At 38.4% G+C, this 25,886-nt stretch overlaps 1 protein-coding gene across 2 annotated transcripts in view; it reads right to left on the reverse strand.

Moving 5' to 3' along the window:
• LOC126262606 (acetylcholine receptor subunit alpha-like) overlaps positions 1-25,886 on the reverse strand; it is a 276,417-nt gene that overhangs the window by 24,228 nt on the left and 226,303 nt on the right. For both annotated transcript variants that reach the window (XM_049959357.1, XM_049959358.1), the window contains exons 7-8: positions 10,741-10,893; positions 6,241-6,410 (exon numbers count right to left, since the gene is read on the reverse strand). In XM_049959357.1, coding sequence (XP_049815314.1) covers positions 6,241-6,410; positions 10,741-10,893 — 323 coding nt within the window. The remainder of the gene's footprint in view (positions 1-6,240; positions 6,411-10,740; positions 10,894-25,886) is intronic.

Consider the following 25,886-nt stretch of genomic DNA (forward strand, 5'->3'; position numbering starts at 1 on the left):
AGTCAATCAATTGTAGCAGTGAATATTTCACAAAATTTCAATATGAAAACCAATTTATTTCAATATACTAATTATATAAATCTTTTTGCCACTATTTTTCAAACTAGGTTCTGTAATGAGTCTTGTGGAAGCACATGGCTTTCAACTGTTAAGTTTAATTAAGTACAATTCAAATCATATATGAAAACGTTTGTAATTGTTGCACGTTATAGAAGCACCAGTGGTGATAGACACAAGAGATCAGTCAGTATTGCGCCAGACCTGGATGAGATCTTGTGACAATAAATCTGTGTATGTCTTTATAGAAATAAATAAGTGAAAGATAAAATCAACAAATTGGCTATTTCATTTATTATTTACTGTACCACAAAAACTTTGTTGGTGGATACAAGGCATATTTCAAAAAGGAAAGTTTCTTTAAATTTTTTTTTTTTTTTTTTAAGGGCTGTCAATTTGATGAAAAGTAAATATGAAAGTTAAGTGCTCAAGACTGTTCCCAGAAGCATCACAACACACAAGGTGTTAACTGAAATTACTGACAACCTTGCCAGAGTCTCCATTCATGGACAACATTCTATCCAGTCGACTCATAAACAGATTGCATTCATTATTTGTTCCAATTACATCAACAAACCCACTGAAACTATGAATCAGCCACTAGCCAGTACTTCCCCTATCATGAGGTATCATCAAAACATATAAAACTGAACATCATATTTTGCCAGGACTTTGTCTACTTTTTGTTATGCCCCAAAATTAAGGGAAGTGGTGTACTATCATCCACTTGACCTACAAAACATCCTAGTCCATAATTAAGACACTTCTGCACTCAAACTTATACTGCATAGGTCGTTCCCTTGTGGATGATCCAGTTGCATGATCTGTCCCAATACAGTCTCCCACCACTTTGCATTCAGTTGTGTCACAGATTTTTCCTGTCATATCTTGAACAGGATCATTTGTGAAGTCACTGTAACAGATGTGCAACACCCTGTGTGAGCTGATGACTAATATGGCTGTCTGTCCCTATGTCTTGAGCTATTAAGCTCTGAGAGGTGTACTAATTTTGACTTTGCCATATTCAATTCCTTTTTGTATGAATTCATTGTCAGTGTCATTCTTATGTGTGATGCCATGCATGTGGTCTTCTATGTTACTTTCTGTTGAAGTCGTTAGCACTGTGACATAACCATACTCAACAAACAGGTAGGCGAACTATGTGTTATTCACAATTAGTTTGCTGTCATTATAAAATTTCATTTAGTGTAATATTTTGATGTAATTCTGTATGTAATGTAATTAGGGTATCATTCCCTTATAGCATTTAAGATTCACAAATTTATTTTTATTTGTCATTATTTCTATACTGTTTTGCAGACTGTGTAATCTTTTGGAATGTGACATGCTGCATATTTTTGTAGGAAATTATCACAAACATAAATAAATAAACTTGTGACCAGAAATAAAATCCAAAAAATGTACTGAGCCTCAAAATGAATGTGTAATCAAATGAATATACTTACTGAAGAAAACAAAGTGTGGTAGAGGAGACATAAACTTATTATATATGAATTGCAACTCCTTTGAAGTCATCACTAAAACAGATCTGTGGTACAGCAATGAGCAGTCACAAGGCACCACCATATACCAACCTTTCCATGGACCATCTAGAGGAATCCTTCCTAATGACTCAGAATCCCACACTGCTCACCTGTTTCAGATTTGTCACTGAAACCTTTATGATATGGACTATGTGTGAGATACACTTAATCCACATTCCTCCAGAACCTCAACACCTCCTCCCCCATCTGCTTCACTTGGCTCTCCTCAGTCCAACAAGCCGCCTTCCTCATTGTTGAGATCCACCCCAAAGGTGGCTACATCAGTACTTCCACCCACCTCACCCCTTCCAACCACAAGCAGTACCATTAATTTGACAGCTTCAACCCATTCCATACCAAAAATACCTTCCACACAGCCTATCCACCCTTGGCCACCATATCTGTATTGACAAGAAGCCAACCTCTAATATGCCACAGTTCTCACTGAGATCTTTACAGACTGAAATTACCCTCCCAGCCTGGTCCAGACACATATCTCACATGCCTTGTCCTCCCATTCATCTACCATTGCCCACATACCCACTGTCTGGCCACAGTGGCACATACTGCCTGTGACTCAGTACCATCCAGGACTGGAGCAACTGAATCACGTTCTTCACCAGGGTTTCAACTACCAGTTGTTGTGCTCTGAAATGTGAAATATCCTCCCCACCTCTGTCACAGTGGTATACCACCACAACCTCTGCAATATCCTTGTCTGATCATAATTCACACCTGCTCCCAACCACTGGCCCTACAACTCATATCCCTGCAATAGAAAATCCAGGATGGGATGTAATAATATTATAAGGTGGAAAGCTGCTACTCATTATATAGTGGAGATGTTGAGTCGCAGATAGGCACAACAAAAAGATTTTCACACTTAAAGCTTTCAGCCAATGGCCTTTGTCAACAATAGAGACACGTATGTACACACACACTCATGCAAACACAGCTCACACACACAACTGCAGTCTCAGGTGTGGTTTCAGTTGCCTGAGATTGCAGTTGTGTGTGAGAGTTGCGTTTGCGTGAGTTTGTGTGTGCATATGTGTGTATATTATTGACAAAGGCCAATGGCCGAAAGCTTTAAGTGTGAAAATCTTTTCGTTGTGCCTGTCTGTGACTCAGCATCTCCGCTATATGGTGAGTAGCAACTTTCCTTCTCATAATATTGTCACATCCCTGCAATAGAGCTAGATACATGACGTGTCCAATAAACCCCTCTGCTACCACCAACTACAGTCCTGTCACAGGCATCTTCTATCCTATCAAAGGCAGGGCCACATGTGAAAGTAGCCATGTGATCTATGAACATAACTGCAATCACTATGCTGGATTCTATGTGGGCATTGCCACCAACAATCTCTCTATCTGCATGAATGGCCACTGCCAAGCTTTGGCCAAGAAACAGCAGGACCACCCAGTTGCTGAGCATGTCACCCAACACAATATGCTCAACTACAAAGACTGCTTCATAGCCTGTGCCATATGGCTTCTTTCGAATAACACCAGGTTTTCTGAACTGTGCAGGTGGCAACTCTCACTGTAACACATCGTTTGTTTGTATAATCTTTACTAGCCCCTGCCCTCCATCCACCTATCATCTTCCCTGCTCCCACCCTACACACATCTTCTATCCCACCAGCCCACTTGTATAATCTTTTTTTCCATTTCTACTTCTCTCGAGCAGATGAGAAAATTTTGCTTTCTGTCTATTATAGTTATATTCACTCTCATTTGACGTATGGAGAGTGGGGAAATAATTGCTACTCAAAATGCTTATTTACAGCCCAGAAAAAAGCTGTCAGACTGATATGTAAAGTACCACCTAGAACTCACTGTAGAGAATTATTTATTAAACTTAGTATTATGACCTTGCCATGTATATACATATTTCAGTGTCTCTTGTACATTAAAAAGAACTTGTCTAGTTTTGATCTGAATTCTGATGTACATAGTTATAACACATGACACTGTAATGATGTAAAAAAGACTACTGCTCATATACCAAAACTCTAAACAGCTTCAAACACACATCTGTAAAGCTATTCAATAAACTACCAGAGTCTGTTAAGAGTCTGGAGCTGAAAAAAATTTAAGATATTTGTAAGAACTTTATTAATTCAAAATTGTTTTTATACAATGGAAGATTTCTGTGAACATAAATTCTAACATAGATTAATTATTTGTGTATTTATTGTCATTATGTTTGTACATTTATTGACATTGCGTATATAAGCTTTACATCCCTGTAAATGTTTTGTTTTCGGGCAATAAAAATTAATCAATCAATCAATCTTCTCAACCCTTTATCCCCCTCTCCCCTCCGCAAGCACAGCCTCCTGATGCTGCACCTCTAGCAACCCACTACCATGTCCCTGCACACTCCTGCAGGCATTGTTAACATCTTCCCCCACTTCTTCCCTGCTATCTCACCCCCTCTCCACCCTACACCTCTTCCCTACACAAATACTCACCCCAACAAAGACAATTGCTTATCTCAGACACCTCCTTATACTTCACCTATTAGCCCACTATCCTGTCCCACCACATTCCTGCACACTCCCATGAGCAGTGCTGGCATATTTCCCGTCCCTTACACTGCTACCCATTCCCTTCCCTAGTTCATGACTCTTTTTACCTCCATTACCCAGTCCAGCAAAGATGATTACTCATCTCAGATGCAGTCACAACAGGCTGTTACCACATGGAGATAAAGGTGGCCATTTGTGTGTGTGCATGTGTTTTGTCTACCTCTGACTGAAGGACTTAGCCAGCAGTTAAATAACATCCAGCAGTCGTTTTTAAAGAAGCGTTGGGTATACATGGGATGGGATAAAATGGTTTGAATCATACCTAAAAAACAGAACACAGGTTGTAGGACTGACACCAACAAATAAATTCAGTATCAGAGGCAAAAAATGTAGAAATAGGAGTACCACAAGGCAGCATCCCAGGGTGCATATCATTTCTTGTCTATATAAATGATTTTCACACCTCAGATGATGCAGCCAAAGCAATAATATTTGCAGATGATACTAGTGTGATAATAAGTGCACCAAAGCAATTGCTACCAACAACTGCTGATAAAGTACTAAATTACATCCACTCTTGGTTCAATGCAAACAGGTTGACACTGAATGTAAATAAAACAAATTATATGCAGTTTGGGAAAAGATGTCAAAATGTAAATCTTGATCTGGTGTGGGGTGACAAAGCCTTAGACAGAGTGACATCCACAAAATTGCTGGGGATTCATGTGGATGAAAACTTAAATTTTAATGACCATGTAATAAAACTTGTACAGAAACTTAATTCAGCCCATTTTGCCCTCAGAATTATTGCAAATGTTTGTACCTCAGAGTGTGCCAGAATGGCATTTTTCAGCTATTTTCAATATCTTGCCACATATGGAATAATATTTTGGGGTTCCACAACAGGGCGCCTAAAACAAATTTTTTTTGTTGCAGAAGAGGGCCATCTGAATAATAACTCACAGTCATCCACAGACACACTGAAAACCCATATTCAAAAAGCTTAGAATACTCACTATACCATCATTATACATATACAAATGTGTATTGTATGTCAGGACCCACATTTTGAGACAAATGATGACTTTCATAACTACAACACCCATAATAGCGCAGCACTCCATACTCAGCAAACAAAAAGAACGAATACACAAAGGCATGTGAGCCATATCAGTGCAAAACTGTACAACGCACTGCCAGTCAACATCAGGCAGTTAGAAGATGATAACAAATTTAAAACAGAATTTAAAAAATTTCTAGTAGAACAATGTTTTTATTCTGTAAATGACTATGTAGGTCAATAAATTTTTTCTGATGATATTTATAAAGGCAAATGGAAAATACCCTATCTGTACCTAATCATTCGTTACATTTACATACTTAAAGGACAGCTGTTGTGTGATGTAAATATATACTTAAGCAGTGTTGTGTACATAAGGAGTTCCCGTTTAGGGAGGACAAAACTAAAGCCTTATGAAAAACAGACTATGCATTTAAAATAACAAGCAGGGATGTATATAGGCTACATTAATTTTATTGTATTATTATTAACTTCGTTGTATTATTTTGTTTTGTACTTTTTTACATATATATTGTTTGTGTCCCATTTCTTTGAAATGGTTTACATGTACCCTTGACAACATCCATACAATATTTATTGTCAACAGATGGATAAATAAAATAAAAAGATAAATAAAATAAATACATAAAATAACAAGCCTGTCCGCCACTTGGTGCCTCTTCTGTGTTGTGAGTAGCAATATATCCTTTTATATTGTTGTTATATATAAAATATACACAATAAGATCATGAAAGGCAGAAATTGATGCAAGTGACATAAAAAAGATCAATTTTAATGGTGAATGAACAGTATCAGGTTTTCAGTTTAAGTGAAAGGAAAGGAAATGACACAGGTTTTAAAAGTATGGAAATTCAGTTGGTGAAACAGACTGGGTAAAACTGAAACAACAGAAAAGATCCATATAAGCTTGTTGTGACTATTTGCGAATACTAAGTTTAATAAATAAAAACCACAGCATTATTGACAGTAATAGTAAATATAATAATTATAATAATAACAATAACAATAATGATATAAATACCTGTTGTGAGGGTAAACTGGTTGGATACATTAATAAACGGCTTGCTGGTGATGTTATCACCTCATTAAGCCATTTTGGCACAGGTCTTGATGCATAGAACAAACCTTGTGACAGCACTGCCCCCACCAGTGATGTGCATGTTATTATAAGGGAGTCACGCAGAAGGAGCACTGAAATAAGGCAGCATGTGTCTGGGTAAGGGTATTTGAATAATCATATTATTTTGCAATATTATTTTGAGGGTTTAAGACATCTTTCAATAAACAAACACAATAATTTAGCTCAGTGTATAGTGATCATTTTTATTATCAGTTAGCCATTGGACACTTACAAACTGCCAGACACATATCAGAATATGATTAATTTTCATGTTACTCATTATTTTGCTAGCACAAAATTGTATATTTCTTCAGCCTATACTTTTCTTTCTTCTGTGCATCTGATTATTTTGGATGGTAATATTCAATAATTTAAACTGAAATTGTAATAATGTCTGCTGAAGTGATATCATCAAATCACAAGACTGCATAGAATTTACAACACATACTGTGTTACATTTATATTGTTACTGAATCAGACTTTCCTATTGCTTCATTTTTATCATAAGTAAAGTATCATAGCACACATTGAATTCCAGTCCAATAAATATGGAAATGTCATATGTATTAGTAAAATCAGAAATCTAGAAAATAAAAACAAATAAGTGGAAATAATAAATTTACCTGATTTTTGAGAGGGTAGCACATTTACCATGGTGAAATAGTGAAAGGCAATCTTAAAGACATTTATTACTCTATAGATGTTATAATGCACATTGAATAAACTGTAAATAAAGAATAATTACTAAGGTATGAAAGATAAACAACCAACAGGTGGATATAGATTTAATCATATGATTTGTTTAAGTATTTTAAGCTGATTAATTTCAGTAATAAATGTCACACATGTGTTTCATATATCAAAATCTATGTGGGAATCTAGTAAACACAATATGTAAACATAAGGAAATAAATATTGGGCTTATGTGCCTCTTTATCCAATATCACAATATTTGGGTGCATGACCATATTGCCATCAACAGGTGCATTGATTAACTGACTGTTAAGAGACAACCGCAGGGCTTATATCTGAATGCAACTCCCTCCCTCCTCCTCCTCCACCCCTTCACCCTCCCATCTTCATCCAGTGGTCTGCTCTTGTCACTGTCGCATGTGAAGTTGGACCCGGGGTGTGGCTAATGCACAACAAACCTGTTGATATGCTGCTTCTATCAGATGTCAGTTTACTGTTGTTGCAGAGAAACTCTATGTCATTTTTAATGAACCCAACTGCTGGCCCCCAAACTTGTTAAGGCTGTAATCCGTGTTGTTGTTGATTAAAGTGCTTCTTACTGATATAATCAATTGTTTTATGACTTTCATGATAGACCTGTAAATGCCACTAAAGTAGTCCAAGTGTAATTTTGGGAATTTTCTTTTAAAGTTTTTCAAAAATTGTGGACTACATGCTGGGCTAACAGCATCATCTCATATGAGCCTATTTGCTCCCTAACATTACTAACAAATAATCTCTTCCTTAGACACTAGGTGTGTAGAGCAAACAGAAAACTTGTGATAAAAATAACATTCTGGCCACTGACAGCTGCTGAGTACTATCTGGTATACATGTGGCAAAGTTCACCACCTCATAAGGCTTGGAAGAAAACTCAGCAAATAACTTTTACAGTGATGCAGCTTGTCAGGCTTCTTCATGCTGTGATACATCTATTTCCAGTACAGGTGTGTGGTTTGGTATCCTTTCCAGACAGTGATATGTATTTTCACAACTATTCATACTCCAATGAGGATACTAATTGTGTGACTCTCCAGCCACAATCACACTTGCCACTCTCATCACATCTCGTGGAGGTCTGTGTGCAAAGTAGTTGGCACTGCAGCAGTCGGTGACTGCTGTGTTTACCACGAATGATGACTGTTCCTTCATGTAATATTGGTTACTGGATACTTGTGATGAATTTCTTTTCTCTTGGACTGTCCTTTGGAACTTTCCTGTAAATCTGGAATGGGAACTTCAGATTTTTGAGAAATATATCTGTAAGTTACAGAGGAAAAATAAATTTGTTTGTTTTACATTTTGTTTAGAGTAGCCTAAGAAAGAGAAATAACAATAATTATCATGGTGTTTCTTACACTGATATTGTAGAATGTCTATTTGCTCATGAGATTTGTTGTTAATTATATGCACTAGCTTATTTCAGTGAACACAAGACTTTACTTTGCAACACATGCTTTCAACATTTTCCACACAAACTTAAGGAAGGTACAGTTTTTTATAATTTTGCTCATAGTGCCCTGGAAATGTCAGCCATCCAAGAAATGGAAGTAACTGATTTTTAAAACTGAAATTAAAACTGTCCATATCACTATTTACTTGTATTTAGAAACTGGTTTCAATTATGACCTTATCAACAGTGTCACTATAGATACAGGGATTACTGATCATGACATCATCGTAGCTGATGTTACTAAAGCTAAAAAAAAATCCACCAAGAAGGTTAGAAGAGTATTTATGTTGGAAAAAAGCAGATAAGCAGTCATTAGCATCCTACTTAGATAATGGATGGACATCATTTAGTTCCAATAAAATGGATGTAGAGGAATTATCGGTCAAGTTTAAGCTGATTGTAAATTGCACTCTGGAGAAATGTGTGCTGAGTAATTTGATTAAGAACAGAAAAGACCCAACGTATTCCAGTAACAAAATGTGGAATATGCTGAGGAAACAGAGATTGTTGCACTTTCAAGTCGAAACAAAAAAAAAAAAAGTGGAAATGTCAGAAGGCAAAAATTAATAGAAATTTGTGTGTCTGCAAAAAGATGAGAAAAGCTTCTGTCCACAAGCCAGCATAGATTTAGAAAGAATCACTCATGCAAAAATCAGATAGCCCTTTTCTCATACGATATCCATGGACGAAGGGCAACAGTCAGATTCCATATTCCTAGATTTCCAGAAAGCATTTGACAGACTGTTACAAAGGCCCAAACATACAGAATATGTTCCCAGATATGGCTCAAAAACATTGTAAGTATTGGAATGCAATATGTTGTCCTTGACAGCAAGTGTTCATCAGAGCCTAGGGCATTGCCAGGAGTTCTTTAGGAAAGTGGGATAGTACAGTTCTCATTCTCTACATACATAAATGATCTGATGGATGGGGTGATCATGAATCTGCAACTATCTACTGATGACACTGTAGTACATGGCAAAGTATCATCACTGAGTGAATGTAGAAGATGAAGGATGACTCAGACAGAATTTCTAGTTGGTGTGACGAATGGTAGCTTGCTCAAAATGTAAGTAAATGCAGATGAGTAGGAAAACAGCTCATTAATGTTGGAACACAATATCATTAGTGTAGTGCTTGGCACAGATAGGTTCCCCCCCTCCCCCCGGTATTGTTCATTGCATGTCACAAGATGTTCAGGTTGATCATTGATTCCTTTACTCAGTTTTTTTTTTATTACAGAGGGCAAGCAGTAATATCTGGGCTTAATGTTGCAAAGCAATGTGAAATCGAATGAGCATATAAGATTGGTAGTGGGGAAGGCAAATGGTTGACCTTGATTTTTTAGCTCATCTACTAAAGAGACGGAATATAGAACACTTGTTTGACCCATCCTTGAGTACTGCTTGAGTGTTTTGGATCCCCAACAGGTCAGATTAAAGAAAGAAATTGAAGCAATTGAGAGGAGTGTTGCTAGATTTGTTATCAGTAGGTATGATCAAGAAGCAAATGTTAGGAAGATGCTTCGTGAACTCAAATGGAACTCCATGGAAGGAAGATAATTTTCTTTTTGTGAAACACTACTGAAAGAACAGTCATTTGCAGCTGACTGCAGAATGATTCTACTATTGCCAAAATACATTTTGCATAATGTCTTCAAAACAAAATAAGAGATATTAGGGCCAATACTGTGGCATACAGATGGTCATTTTTCCCCTGTTCCATCTGCAAGTGGACTAAGAAAGGACATGACTGATAGTGGTACATGATACCTCCACTGCACACCCTACAGTGACTTGTGGATTCTGTATGTAGATGTACAAACATACTCAATGAATTTCAGCAAAAAGAATAAAATGGACCAGAAGAATGTATAGGCATATGGCAATAGTAGTTCAATGATAAATGGAAAAATCAAGGATAAGCCTTACAATAATTGTGGTGAAGTGGCAGCATGAATGTAGTAACATCTACTTGAAGATGTTTAATATCAGTCTTATAATGACTGAGAACACAAGGAATACCTTACACAAGGGTATATAAACTGTTATTCTTGCTAAGTCCCATTTATGACTGTAGCTGTAACTAGTAAATGTTGCTCATCCAATCTGTGTATTGTAATTTCTCATTACGAACAGTATGGCAATGCACAAAATTCCTCATGTGTTAAGTGCAAAGGAAGTACATTGTTTTATAAACTTGATACTGTTACTCACCCAAATGAGGAACGGATTTTCCATAGAAGTATATTTCAAAAGCCACATGTAACAGGCAGAACATGTGCAAAAACAATGACACCACACAAACTGTAAGTCGCTGACCACAATCAGAAGGCAGGAACCAAGAGAATAATGTTATCAGACATAACACTGAAAAAAAAATCAGCACTGTGTGAAGATATTACAATTGGGATGCAGTTACTGAGACAGCATTTCATTAAACTGAAACTGCACAAGTTCTACTCAAAATGAATTAAAACAGTGACATTGGTTTAAAATCCAGTATATAATTACTTTATGTTAACTATCCAAAATATGACAAACTTTTTTAAATCAAAAAATCATAGATATTTACCAATAGAGAAAACATGAAACTTTAATCATGTACTCATATAAAATATTCTGTTTGCCTAATGACAGTATACACAAGTACACATTTATCACAAAAGACAAGTACTTTAAGAAACTGATAGAATATGGTTTATTTGCATGCTAATGTAATTTACAAATCAGTTAAGTAGGGCACAGGGACACCTAAAATGTGTAATACAGCTGTTAATCTCATGGACTCTTGTAATGGAGCTGCAAATGTATAGTAGTATTGTAATACTGTTTCACCACAAAAAACATCAATTGTAAAGAAAAGACAAGTATCATGTCCTTCAATATATGAATAATAAATAATGTAAAATTGCTGTAAAACAGCAAAGGAATTTATTTAATCTAAATGACTATATAATATATCAAGAAAAATAATCAGTGTTTGAAGATATAATTCGATGGATAAAAAATTTACTTACTAAGTGGTGGTGGGGGAAAACACATACAAAAGATATGGAAATGCAAAAGCTTTTGGAGCCAATGGTTCTTTCTTCTGACAGAAGCACTGAAGGGAAAGGAAGAAAGATGAAGGAAAAGCACTTGCTAGGTTTACAAAATAGGAAGAGTTATGGAATAGTACTGCTGTAGGGTAGTTGTTGTCGTTGTCACTAACTGAGTGAGTCTGTTTACTACTTGGTACTGTAATTATGTCTGTGACGAAGCCAGTAATTTTGTCTTGAAGAAAATAAAATAGAAGTTGAAAGCAAAGAGTGCCGAGTTGTCATGAAATAAGGACCTGGGTCCTGTTAATACTACACCAAAGGCAAATATAAATTATGAATGTAAAAGTTTTTATCGTTTATGTGGTAATAACCAATTCATCACAGGCAGGTGATAATGTGTCTTGGTTATTTATCCATGTAAATCACCACATCCAGTTATTTTCATAAAAATATCAAAATTTTGTAATGTTTTGACAAAGTGGATAGCACTTATAATAAATATTCATTCTGGATTAAAATTTATGAATTCTCCCATTCATATTGTCAGCTACACTTATTTACACAATCAATAAAAGCCAACACACACTAATGCATGATAGGTGTAAAATGAAGCATACGACTGTAGATCCAGAGTTCCTAAATGAAAATTGTATGGCTGTCAAGAGGGCAATGCATGAATCCTTCAACAACTAACACAGTAGTGTATTATTGGAAGATCTCTCACAAAACTCAAAGAAATTCTTGCCGTATGTGAAGGCTATTAGAGGCAGCAAAAGTTGAAACTGAGCATAAAAAAGTAAAAGCAGAAATGATGAAATCCATTTTAAAATATTTCTTTACACGAAAAACCATGGAGTATTGTCACAATTAATTTTCACACCATTACAAAGATGGAGTGATGTAAATTTTAGTGTTCTTGGCATTGACAAAAAGGTGAAATTGCTAAAATTCAACAAAGCTCTAGTGCCCAATGGAGTCCATACCAGATTCCATACAGAGTTTGCAGCTGAGTTAGCCCCTCTTACAACCATAATACACCATAAATCCTTACCTGCATGTCTGAAAGAACAGATACTGTTGATGATCCAGAGAGTCTATTCTATCAGACAAGCATGTAAGCATTTCAACTCTAGGCAGGCACATGATGAGAACAGCATTCGTTTCGATTCCTTGTTGTCTCACTCTGTCTGCTGCATAAATCCAAGTAGTGTTGTGAGCATTAGGTGATGAATTTAGAGCCTGATTATACGAGGACGTAGATGGGTCAGTTTGGGGAGTGTGCATGGATAGCTGAAGTGTTTAAGGCAACCGTTTGCGATAAGTGGGAAATCCAGGTTGAAGTCCCAGTCTGGCACAAATATTCATTTGTCACTATTGGGTTGTAGATCTAAGACAGCTGATGTCAAGAAATTTGCAGTCAGCAAATAAATTTTGAAGAGCCAAAAATCCTTCAAACAAAAAATGGTGTCCAGTAGTGAGAAGAAAGCACATGTCACACCTGTCTACAACAAGAGTGGCAGAAATGATTCACAAAACTACCATCCACTATCCTTGTATCCATGGGTAAGCTCAAACATAATGAGATATCTCAAACAGAATGACACCCTCAATGCCAAACAGCATGGATTCCAAAAACATTGCTCATGCAGATCCCAACTTTTGCTTTTCTCTCTTGACATCCTGAAAGCCATGGATCAAGGCAATCAGTTATATTTAGTATTTCTTGATCTCCAGAAGGATTTACTCAATACTATATCTATGCTTATTATCAAATGTGTGATCATACAGGATATCAAGTGAAATATGTGTATGGTTCGATTTCTAGTTAGGGAGGACAAAACATGTTACCTTGTATGGAGATCATTGACAGATGTAGAAGTAAATTTAAGTGTGCCCCAGGGAAGCATGATGGGGCCATTGGTTGTTCATGTATATATGTGTAAATGAAACTGCAGACAATATTAATAGTAACCTCCAACATTTTGCATATGATGCGGTTATCTATAATGAAGTATCATCTGAAAAACATTGCAAAAATATTCAGTCAGACCTGAATAAGATTTCAAAGTGGTATAAACATTGGCAACTAGCATACAGCCAGAGAACCATCTGTTCAATTCCAGGATTTTCCATTCTGTTCATTAGCATTTTTTTTTTTTTTTTTTCGGGATAAGGGCTTCTGAAAAATGAAGGTGATGGCAAATTACAAAAACAAGTTATGTCAGGAGTAAAGATAACCACCCACCATATAGTTCAGGCGCTGCATGGCTGACAGCCACACAAATGAAATTGAAAATATATCTGAGATTTTGCACAATGTCCTTCCGTGAAGATAATTAATACACAAATGGCTATATTTTCCTTGCTAACTAAACTGTCTTAGAGCTGCAGCTTGACAAGGGTAAGGGGCTGTGTCAGGTGGGATGGGTAAGAGAAGAAAGGAAGCAGAAAAGGGAAGGGGCTGGTGATGGAGAAAGGTGGCTTACTGAAGAAAGGCGACAGGGCAGATAGATGTTACTGAGATGGAAGTCTGGATTGAGAGGAGAGATAAAAGAAAGTCATACCAAGACTGTGGAAAGGCTAGTGTGTGTCTAGATTAATAGGGTGAAGTGGGAGACAATGTGGCATGGTGGTGAAGGGTGTGGAACAGGGGCTTGCAGAAATTGAGGCCAGGAGGATTGTGGAACTGTGAATTCCAAACGTTACATTTAAATACGTTGTGTGACAATCACATATTCAGTCCTGCTTGACTTACAAGAAAATTTAAGATAGTTACCTAACATACAATAAACACTCATTTTTCATAGTGTAAATTGTTAACTACATCACATTTGTGCCTTCCTGCAGGATTCTCTACAGGGAAACCCATTTATGATCTCATAACTACTGCCTGGTTAGCTAAACAATAAGAATTTTTCTTTTGGGACATTCTATGACCTTCTGTGGACCATTAAACTGTGATTATGAAACTACATTGCTTTGCTATTAATGGCAAGGCTATTTATTGAATAGATGGAGTTACATCTTCATACCAGAAGGCAAAGAGTCACACTGACAAATTGTACTACGAGAATGAAACTCAAAATGGGGGAACATAAATACATATAATTACAAACTATGTAGGGAAGCTAATCCAATGGCAATAGAGAGTTTTTTAAACCTTGTTAATTAACAAGAGTGGCACAATGTTTATAGTGTCGATAATGTAGATGACAAAGATAATGCTTTTGTTAACACATTTCTCATGGTCTTTGAGAACTGCTTTCCACTAGAGCATTCTAAGTGGGGTAGTAGCAGTAAAAGGCAGACTGGATGGCTGACTAGTGGGATAAGGATATCATGAAGAAAAAAGCAGGAATGACATAAAAATGTTGGAAGTAGTCACAATCAAGCTACAGTAACCCATTACAAACAGTATTGCAAGGTGCTTAAAAATGTTATTAGGATGGCAAAGAGTTTATGGTATGCAAATAGAATAGCTAATTCACAGAATAAAATTAAAACCATATGGTCAGTTGTAAAGGACATGTCTGATCAGCAGCACAATATTGACGAAATAAAGTCAGTTCATAGTGAAAATATTTCTGTTACTGATAAGTCAGATATATGTACATATTTAACAATCATTAAATGATAAATCGGAAAATTTTTCTGAGCATTGATGGTGAATTAAATAAAAACTTAGTTTCTACAGCAAATTATACAACTTTCTTGGAAAATGCCTTTCCAAATTGATGTCTGAAACACTCCTCTGTGATACTGACAAGGGGGAGATTGAATCAATAATTAAATCATATCTCATGGATATGATGGAGTGCCTAGCAGGACATTAAAGTACTATACTGCACATGTTAACCCTATACTTAGCCATATTTGTTATTTTTCTGTTAAGAATGGTCAGTTTCCATAACAATTAAAGTACTCTGTAATAAAGACACTTTATGAAAAGGGAGAAAGGGATAATGAAGACAATTTTAGACTTATTTCTATGCTATCAGTATTTGCTAAAGTTATAGAAAAGGCTGTGTATGTAAGGATAATTGATCATTTTATATCACATAAATTGCTATCAAATGTACAGTTCGGCTTTAGAAGTCATTTAACAACTGAAAATGCTATATTCTCTTTTCTCTGTGAAGTACTGGACAGATTAAACAAAAGGTTTTGAATGCTAGGAATATTTTTTGATTTAACTAAAGTGTTTGATTGTGTTGATCACAAAATATTGCTCCATAAGTTGGACCATAACGGAATACGGGAAGTAGCTCACAATTGGTTCACCTTTTACTTTAACAACAGACAGCAAAAGGTCATTATTCACAGCGTTGAGAATGGCTGCGATGTGGCGTCTGAGTGGAGGATGGCCAAATGGGGGATGCCCCACGGATCAGTGTTGGGGCCACTCCTGTTCCTTATTTATATAAATGATATGCCCGTTAGTGTTACAGGTAATTATAAAATATTCCTGTTTGCTGATGACACTAGCTTTGTAGTAAAGCAAGTTTTGTGCAACATTAGCTCTGTTTCAAATAGTGCAGTCCATGACATAAGTTCATGGCTTGTAGAAAATAAACTAGCACTCAATCACAGTAAGATTCAGTTTTTACAGTTCTAAAACACAATTCAACAAGACCTGATATTTTAATTTTGCAGAATGGGCATATAAATAGTGAAACTGAACAGTTCGACTTTCTAAGTGTTCAGATAGATAGTAAACTGTAGTGGAAAGCCCACATTCAGGATCTTGTTCAAAGACTTAATGCTGCAATTTTTACTATTCAAATGGTATCTGAAAAAAGTGATCATTCGAAATGAAAATTAGTCTACTTTGCTTATTTTCATTCGCTTATGTCACATGGTATTATATTTTGGGGTAACTCTTCCCATTCTCAAAGAATATTTTTGGTTCATAAATGGGCACTTTGGACAATAAGTGATGTAAGTTCATGAAGCTCTTGTGGACCCCTGTTCAGTAGTCTGTGTGTTCTGACATTGGTCTTTCAATATATATGTTCTTTACTGTCATTTCTTGTTAACAATATCAGTTCATTCCCAAGACTTAGCAGCTTTCACTCAGTTAATACTAGGCAGGAATCCAATCTGCATTTGGATCACACTTCCTTACCTCTAGTGCAGAAAAGTATGCTCTATACTGCTGCAGCCATTTTCAATAAGCTACCACAAGAATTTAAAAATCCTGGCAGTAATCCATGTGCTTTCAAATCGAAACTGAAGAGTTTCCTCATGAGTCACTTCTTCTATTCTGTTGAGGGGTTCCTATGTTATATTGTTGATAGCATTTCCATAAACGTATGGCTAGACTTTTTTTGGGTTTTATTTTATCTGTTATTACTTCTATGGTTTAATTTCATGTACTGACATGTTCCACAACCTTGGAGATTTGCTCCTCAATTTGGTCCTACCAAACTAGACGTATGAATGAATAAATAAATAAATAAATTGTGGAGTCACATAATATTCAGCATTGAATCCACATCTTTAATAATCTGTATAAATGACCTTCCAGTGACTTCAGGGGAAAAAATCTGTTTCCTAATGGTGCAGGATGATGTATTGACATATGCTGCATATCATCTGCAGCATATCGTCTGCTGCATATCATCTGCTGCAGTGTAGCTGTTACAGTTGTCAGGATGTCAGAAAATCTCATTTAAATCATTACTGACAAAAGTCCAGGTATTAATCAATTCTGGGGCATCATTTTCTGTGATTTCAGGTGCTTTCCATTGTCTGGTAAAGAAAATAATAGTCCAAGATTCAAAGGCCATTGCACTGAAGGCTGCAAATGGAAAATACCTCCTACTGTTAGGAAACTGTATTGTGAGAATAACTATCAATGACAGAACACAGCTCCTCAAATCTCTCAATTCAAAAGAAGGGCATAATGTTATCCTTGGGTGCAACTTCTTGCAGGCATCGCAAGCAGTCATAAACCATGAAATATTGAAGCTGCAGATTGAAGAAGCCATTCCAATAAGTTCACACAACAAAGTTTGCTCTGGTCAATTGTCTGCCGCTGATGACACACTTATCCTTCCATCATGAATGAGATGAGTTCTTGTCAATAGTCTGGATACTCAGTTGGGCTGTGAATCTCTGTTTGAGTGCAAATGGTTACTCAGCCTCGCAAATAAGCCTATATACGACTGTCAATCACACCAATCACAAACAAACGAGGACAGCTCTGGATCACTAACTGCCTTAGGTCTCATTTTCTGCAGAGTAGATGCACAATAATTGTAAAGCTTACTTGTTCTGTATCACAGTGATAGGTCAAAACTGCAATTCACAGAACATTCAGATAACTAAACAGGCTAATAACTAACTTGACAGAGGGACAACATCAGCAAGTTCTGGCCATTCTGTGTTAGTTTTTGGGTGTATTGAGTCTTGCGTGGCGATGAGGCACTTGATGGCTGAATGTGGAACACCATATCAACACTGATGTTGATCCCCTCATCAGTCAACAACACTCATAAAAGGGTGTCTACAGGTGAATGTGGGGTAATTCAGAAGGAAGTGGAGAAGATGCTGTGAGATGAGATCATTGAGCCATATTCCCTGCAGAAGACACAGTTTTCAAGCATGCAGTGTCATATGTAATGATCTCTGATCCTGAAAAAGTGTGTCAGTCAGGACTGCTGCCAGAAGTAATTGCATGATGTAACATTGTCCACAGGATGAAAGCTCCCTCCCACTCACAGACAAATTATCCCATGGAATATTTTATTAAGAAATTGGTGAATATGCTCTCATTGTATGTTGATGTTAAACAGAGAGGCTGGGAATTGTCCTGCGAATAGTAAGAGATGCATATAACACAACAAAGCAAGATATTGCAGGTTTCACACAATTTCTCTTAACCCACATTCAAACAACAATCGATACTTGCAACCTAATTATGCTGAGCATGCTTACACCAAGCATAACCTGAACTGAAGAAACATGACATCTGACATAAATATAGGCATTCGTTGCCCGGGTTAAGGACTGTTGATGTTATTAACATTATAATGCCAAATACCCCCTTAGTATGGTTTTCTACACCTGCGCAGAAGGTCAGGATGTCATCAAAATCATTGAACTACTACTTCGGTCTACACTGAATCCTACATTCATTGTCAGACATTACCTACAAAGTCGAGGATATTGAGGACACAAAACTGCAGAGAAGTTGATCATGTGCTTCACTTCAAGTTCTGTCATAATCTTGAGGCACAGATCAACAATAGGTATTTCTGATACAAGAAACATGAAGATCTGCCCAATGACCATGATGCCTCAATGGGGATAACTCTATTTGAGCATCACAGTGACAGATAACGTTATCAGAACATGAGGACACACCATCGGTACCATATAAAGGGCTGCCGACTACATCCAGATGCAGGAAGGTATAGTCCATTCCAAAACAGTGGATCACTGTTTTGGAAGGGGGAGCAATTCAAGGTGCTATATCACCACATGTTGTATCATGTTCACTGTGATGTAGTGATCATTGTCCCTGGCTGTGAGATGTGGGTACCCATGTGATTCCTGCATCATGAAATTATTTATAGTTTATGATATGTAATTTCCGAAAGAGTCTGGGCTTGGCTGTTTATGAAACTTTGTACTAAGGTAGGCAGTTCAGCTCTGTGTGTACTTTTTGTGCACTCAATAAATATGTTGTTAGTCAGAAGTGTTCTCGTTGATGACCCTACCCTTGTAAGTGACACTTTATTCTAGATTTTATGTAACAAAATCAAGGGCACAAATTCAGTCATATGAGGCGTACCAAAAATATTTTATCAAGAATACAGCTGACTGCAGCATACAGTTTAAGTTTAATCTTACTCATATTATGCAGATTTAAAAAAAAAAAAACATAAATAATAGTACAAGGTGTAAGACTTTGCTTCTGCCATTTTCCCCCCACATTTGAGGCTTTGATGAAACAAATTGGTTACATATGTATCATTCAAAGTATTTTCCATTGCTTGCCACTACTTTCTTCCATCTTTCAGGCAGTGTATGAATCCTGCGTTGAAAAAATTGTTCATCTCTTGAAGCAATACACGAATCAATCCAATTTGTGACTTCTTCATGATATCAGAAGTGTTGGTAAGCCAGACCATGTGACATTGATCTAAACAGGTGATAGTCAGAGGGAGCAATGTCTGGAGAATACAGCGGGTGGGGTAGGACTTCCAATTTTAATGTTTCCAAGTACGTTTTGACCTCTTTTGCAACGTGGGGTCAAGCGCTGTCATGCTTCAAAATCACTTTATTGTGCCTCTCGCTGTACTGTGGCCATTTGTCTTTTAATGCTCTGCTCGAACACATTAATTGTGTTTGATAACAAGCACCTGTGATTGTTTCACTTGGTTTTAACACCTCATAGTACATCACGCTGAGCTGGTCCCACCAAATGCAGAGCATGATCTTGGAGCCATGTGAATATTCGGTTTGGCCATCAATGTGGAAGCATGGCTGGGATATCCCCATGATTATCATAATGAACCAATTTTTCGTCCCTGGTCACAATGCAATGCAGAAATCCCTTCCATTTTTGCCTTTGAAGCAACTGTTCACAAACACAAATGCTGTTCAATGTCTCTTGGTTTCAACTCACATGGGACTCAAGTTGTTTTTTTCTGAATCATGCCCATAGCCTTGAGACATTTTAAAATGGCTTTCTGTGTCACTCCCACTAATTGTGCCAATTCTTCTTGACTTTGATGTGAGCCTTCATTCAGCAATGTTTCCAATTCTGCATCTTTGAAAACATTCTCTCTTCCACTACTATGCCAGTCTACAACGTTAAAATCAACGTTCTTGAAGCGTTGAAACCGCTCACGACATATTCTTTCATTAATAGCGTCCTTACCATATGTACTTGAGAGCATTTGATGAGACTCAGCTGCTGCTTTCTTCATACTGAAACAAAATAGTAACACCTCCCGCAAATGACGAGTATTAGGCTCGCAAACTGACATTTTCAATCAAGAACAACTTTATGATGCAGACACAAATTGACTAATGTTTGAATGAGGTTATGTTGACTGAGGTCCAAGCTAATTGCCTGACATCTGTGATCAGTTTGTTTCGACCGCTACTTACCGTTGTCGCCACCTATCGGCAAATGGTGGAAGCAAAATTCTACACCTTGCAGTATCAAAAATAGAAATTAATTTTTATACTGTAACTGAAACACCATGTGGAAACGTTCCTGAGATTTACCTGGAAAACACTGTATAATGGACATGCTAATCAGCAAGTCCAGTTCATAATAATTCACTCTTCAAAATACCTACAATGGTATAGTTTTGAATGGTTCCTGTTGAGGTGTGGTGTAAAGACAAAATTTCAAACCCACAGCTCTGGTGTTTAACAAAATTTTGATTGTGTTACCACACATATAAACCAAATGACCTGTTGGTGACCAGGCTACATGATAGAGATTTTTTCATGTGGAAGTGACAGCTGTCAAAATGCTCTTGATAAAATGGAAATGCTGTATGGCTAGGGCCTCCCGTCGGGTAGACTGTTCGCCTGGTGCAAGTCTTTCGAGTTGACACCACTTCAGTGATTTGCGTGTTGATGGGGATGAAATGATGATGATAAGGACAACACAACACCCAGTCCCTGAGTGGCAAAAATCTCTGACCCAGCCGGGAATGGAACCCAGGGCGCTAGGTATGATATTCCGTCGTGCTGACCACTCAGCTACCAGGGGTGGACTAATGCTCTTGATGGTTAGTGAGCTTGGGATCTGCTTTGAGGTAAAGAAGCACAAACAAATATGTGACATGACATGGGCACCCATATAGAACCTTCCATGGCTGTCTGTGTATGGGACATCTATATGAAACCTTCCCAGCCCTATAAAATTCCAAACCCATTGTCTCTTTCAGGTTCATTGATGGTATTTTCATAAACTGGACCCAGGGCTAAGACATCCTATCCTCATCCTCAGCCCCTCCTCCCCCATTAAGTTCACCTGGTCTTCCTCAGCCTAACATGCCACCTTCCCAGGTGCTGATCTCCACCTCTTTGATGACTCCATCGATATCTCTGTCCATATCAAGTCCACCAACCATCAAAAGTACCTGAATTTGACAGCTGTGATCCCTTTCACACCAAAAAATTCCACTCACATAGTCCGACCACATGAGGATAGTGTATCTGCAAAGACAAGAGTTCCCTTGCCCAGTACGCTGAAGATCTCACAAGCGTCTTAACTGAGACACTATCACCCAAATCTAGTCCACAAACAAAATTTCCCATGTCATTTACTCACACATCTCTAATTCTTCTTTCAGCCCCAAAAACCAGCAGCAAAAGAGCACCCCCTCATCACCCATCATCACTGCAGATTGGAGTAACTGGACCATGTACTTTGACTGGGTTTTATAGTTCATCAGTGTGGCTGCAAATGAGGAGCATCCTGCCCACTATCCTTCCCATCAGTTATAAAGTGGTATTCCATCACCTACCCTACCTAATTAACATCCTGGATTACCCCTATACCACTCCCACTCCTAAACCCTTGTCACATGGTTCATATTTATGTTGCTGTGGAAGACCCCAGTGCAAGACATGCCTCATTCACCTGCCCAAAACATAATAATCCAGTACCATCACTGGCTTTTCTATTGCATCAGAGGCAGGGCCACATATGGAAACAATCATGTCATGTACCAACTCTGCTGCAATTTCTGCACAGCATTTTATCTGGGCATGACCGCCAGCCACCTTTCCCCAAACTTCCCTCCCACTCCCTGTCTCTTTTTCCCTCCTCACCCATTCCACCAAACCACAACTTTCCATACCTATTTACTACATGTCCTGTTTTGCTATCTTCTGGGACAATACAGTGATTTGTAATAATTAAGTATAAGTAGAACATTTAAAAGAGGACTCTTCAACAGCCTTTATATTGCCACACTTTACCTTAATGGTACTTTTTTCAATAAAATTCTTCAGGGTATCAGACCGCATCGTCATAATTTAAAATGCGCCAACGTTTTGGCCAGCGTTGCAGCTAGCCTTCATCAGGGCCTTACGTTAACTGCTAAATGAACACACTTGGTTCCTTAAATAGCTGCACGAGAAAACCGTGTCGTTACTTGATTGGCTGTAAAAGGAGGAGGAGGAGGGGTGAAAGGTATGCTTTATTGGTGTTTCCTTTATTATCTGTCATTGGCTGAAATAGCTGTTTTCTATTGGTCTTTATATTAATCCACCCCATTGGAGGAGACGGACGAATAGCGAACAGGTGATGGCTGTGACGTCACACTGTTTCCATGCTGTCCAGAAGCCGGCTGCGGCGTGCCATTGCTTTGTGTGCTCGCGACCACTACTGCGGCTCTCCGTGTGTCTGCATGGGCCGCCATGGCTCTGCCGCCGCTCCGTAGCCCTGCTATTGCAGGCAGCCAAGACCTCGGAAGCTTGTACCCGTCCTCTCTATTCATGTTGGCGGGTCTTTTGGCTATTTCTATCGCCTCTATAATCTTTCGTTTGAAAGTGAGAGGCTGTTTCGCCAGGACGCGGGCTTCTTGAAAAAATATTGGTTTCCCGCACTCGTCTCGGTGTTCCGCCACTGCTGACTTAGTGTGTTGTTTCAGGCGGATATATCTTTCATGTTCCAAGAGCCTTGTGCTAATTGGACGTCCCGTCTCACCTATGTAGACTAATCCACACGCACAACCAATTTCATACACACCAACACGCCAGCTGTGTGTAGTTTGTCAACTGCATCCTTGGTAGAACCGAGCATGTCTGATATTTTGTTTCTGCTTCGGAAAATTGGTTCGATGTCGGCTTTTCGTAGAATTTTGCCAATACGTTCGGTGACCCCTTGTACATATGGTAACACAGCAATGCTCTGTGCCTCCTTCTCCTCTTCCCTATTAGTCTTCTCCCTTGTTGACATGGTGCTGTCTATCATCTGCTTCCCATAGCCATTAGTTCCAAAGATGGACCTGAGGCGTTCAAGTTCTGTCTTCAGATGTTCTTCGTCGCTTATCCTGTACGCTCTCTTCGTTAGCGTGTGCAGGGCGGACTTCTTCTGCGTGGGGTGATGGTGGGAGGAGGCATGAAGGTACCTGTCCGTATTGGTTGGTTTCCTGTACACTTTGTGGCCAAGTTTACCATCAGGTTTTCGATAAAATTTCCACGTCGAGAAAAGGCAGCACCCCATTCTTCTCTGTTTCCATTGTAAACTGAATTTTCCTATGCTGTTGGTTAAGGTGCTTGTGGAAGTTCTGTAACTCTTCTTCTCCGTGGGGCCAGATCACGAAAGTATCATCGACATAGCGAAGCCAACAATTTGGACGTAATGGTGCGGACTGGAGGGCTGTTTCCTCAAATGCCTCCATGAAAATTTCTGCTGCGATAGGCGATAGGGGTGAGCCCATAGCTACACCATCAGTTTGTTCATAAAATTGACCTCTCCACTTGAAGTAGGTGGTCGTCAGACAGTGGCGCACAAGCTCACATATATCAGGTGCCACACGTTCTTCTAGGATGTTCACAGTATCTGACACTGGGACATTCGTGAATAGGGATTTGACGTCGAAAATAACCATCAGATCTTGGTCCGTAACACGCATTTCCTTTAGGAGAGACACGAAGTGAGTGGAATCCTTAATGTGGGACTCGGTTTGATGCACTAGGTGTCGGAGCCTAGGTGCCAGTTCTTTCGCTAGGTAGTAGGTCGGCGAATTTATACTGTTTACTATGGGCCTTAAGGGGAAGTCGGTTTTGTGTACCTTCGGTACACCAATAGAAAACAGCTATTTCAGCCAATGACAGATAATAAAGGAAACACCAATAAAGCATACCTTTCACCCCTCCTCCTCCTCCTTTTACAGCCAATCAAGTAACGATACGGTTTTCTCGTGCAGCTATTTAAGGAACCAAGTGTGTTCATTTAGCAGTTAACGTAAGGCCCTGATGAAGGCTAGCTGCAACGCTGGCCAAAACGTTGGCGCATTTTAAATTATGACGATGCGGTCTGATACCCTGAAGAATTTTATTGAAGAAGACAACGGCCGCGGAAGCCTACGCTTACATTTAATGGTACTTGTTGCTAATCATAAAAATCTGTTTCCAGTGAAATTTAATTTACAGAGCCACTATAAAAGATAGAATAGCAAGAAGAGAAAAAGGCTATGTCAACATGGGCTGGAAATGCATTGTTACCGATTTATTCGATCTTCAGTTCCTACAAACTCCACTGTATGTCTGCAATGCCAGATGTTTCACTCCAGTTACTCATCAGAGGAAGTATTAAATATGACCTCCTCCATTTGTTGCCTCATTGAATTCCACACACAATCAAAAATGGCTGATGTACTAACTGACTGAAAGACTGCTTAATGTGTGCATGGAGAGTAGATTCATCCACAATAGCAGCTGAATATACGTGAGGGACTTTAAGTGTACCCACAGATGAAAGCCCATGGGGTTTAAGTCAGGCGAATGGTGTGGCCAAGCTATTGGTCCACCTCTACCTATCCACCACTCAGGAGAATGAGCATTCAGGTGCCTCTGGGAAGACAGACTGAAATATGTGGGAGTACCACCATGCGTGAAATATATTTGTCAATGGGATGCAAGTGGCATGTCTTCTAAGTTCCCAGCCAATGCAGTACACATGAAATATGTGTAGTTCTGTCCAGTTAGTCTTCCTTGAAGAATGGAGGGCCACTAACAATGACTGCCCAGGTGATAAAGGAAATCCTCTGTTGGTGACAAGATGGATATTTGCAAGGGGATTTGTGCATGTCCACATGTGCTGGTTATGCAAATTCTGGATTTTGTCTCTTGTGAATGCCACTTCATCTGTGCATAAAATAACAGCTGAAAAGTTGGTTGTGAAAACACATTGCTACAGGAACCAGAGGTAGACCAACATTTGGAGGATAATCCACAGGAGAAAAGGTTTGTACGTGCTGCAGATGGTATGGAAACAGCACATTTTCACATTTGTATTGATACCAGAACTTCCTTCCACAGGGTTGAGCAGACCTTCCTCATCCTCTGGTGTTGAATGTCTTGGCCAACCCCCATTCCCTGGAGGATGTGTGGAACTCATAGAGGCAGCAATGAATTCCTACAAATGTCTTTCAGTTTGGTAATCTGCACAATGGGTAGCGTTCTGGTACAAGTGCCATGCCTCCATTCCATTGATATCTGTTAAACCATAAATGTAATACATGGCCATGAGCTCTTGGTTGGTTTACATTTCCAGACATGGGTATAGGCAATTTCAAACCATCCCCTACACACTTTTACTAACAGCCACAGATA

The sequence above is a fragment of the Schistocerca nitens genome, chromosome 6 (genome assembly GCF_023898315.1).
Source record: "Schistocerca nitens isolate TAMUIC-IGC-003100 chromosome 6, iqSchNite1.1, whole genome shotgun sequence".
Classification (NCBI taxonomy): domain Eukaryota; kingdom Metazoa; phylum Arthropoda; class Insecta; order Orthoptera; family Acrididae; genus Schistocerca; species Schistocerca nitens.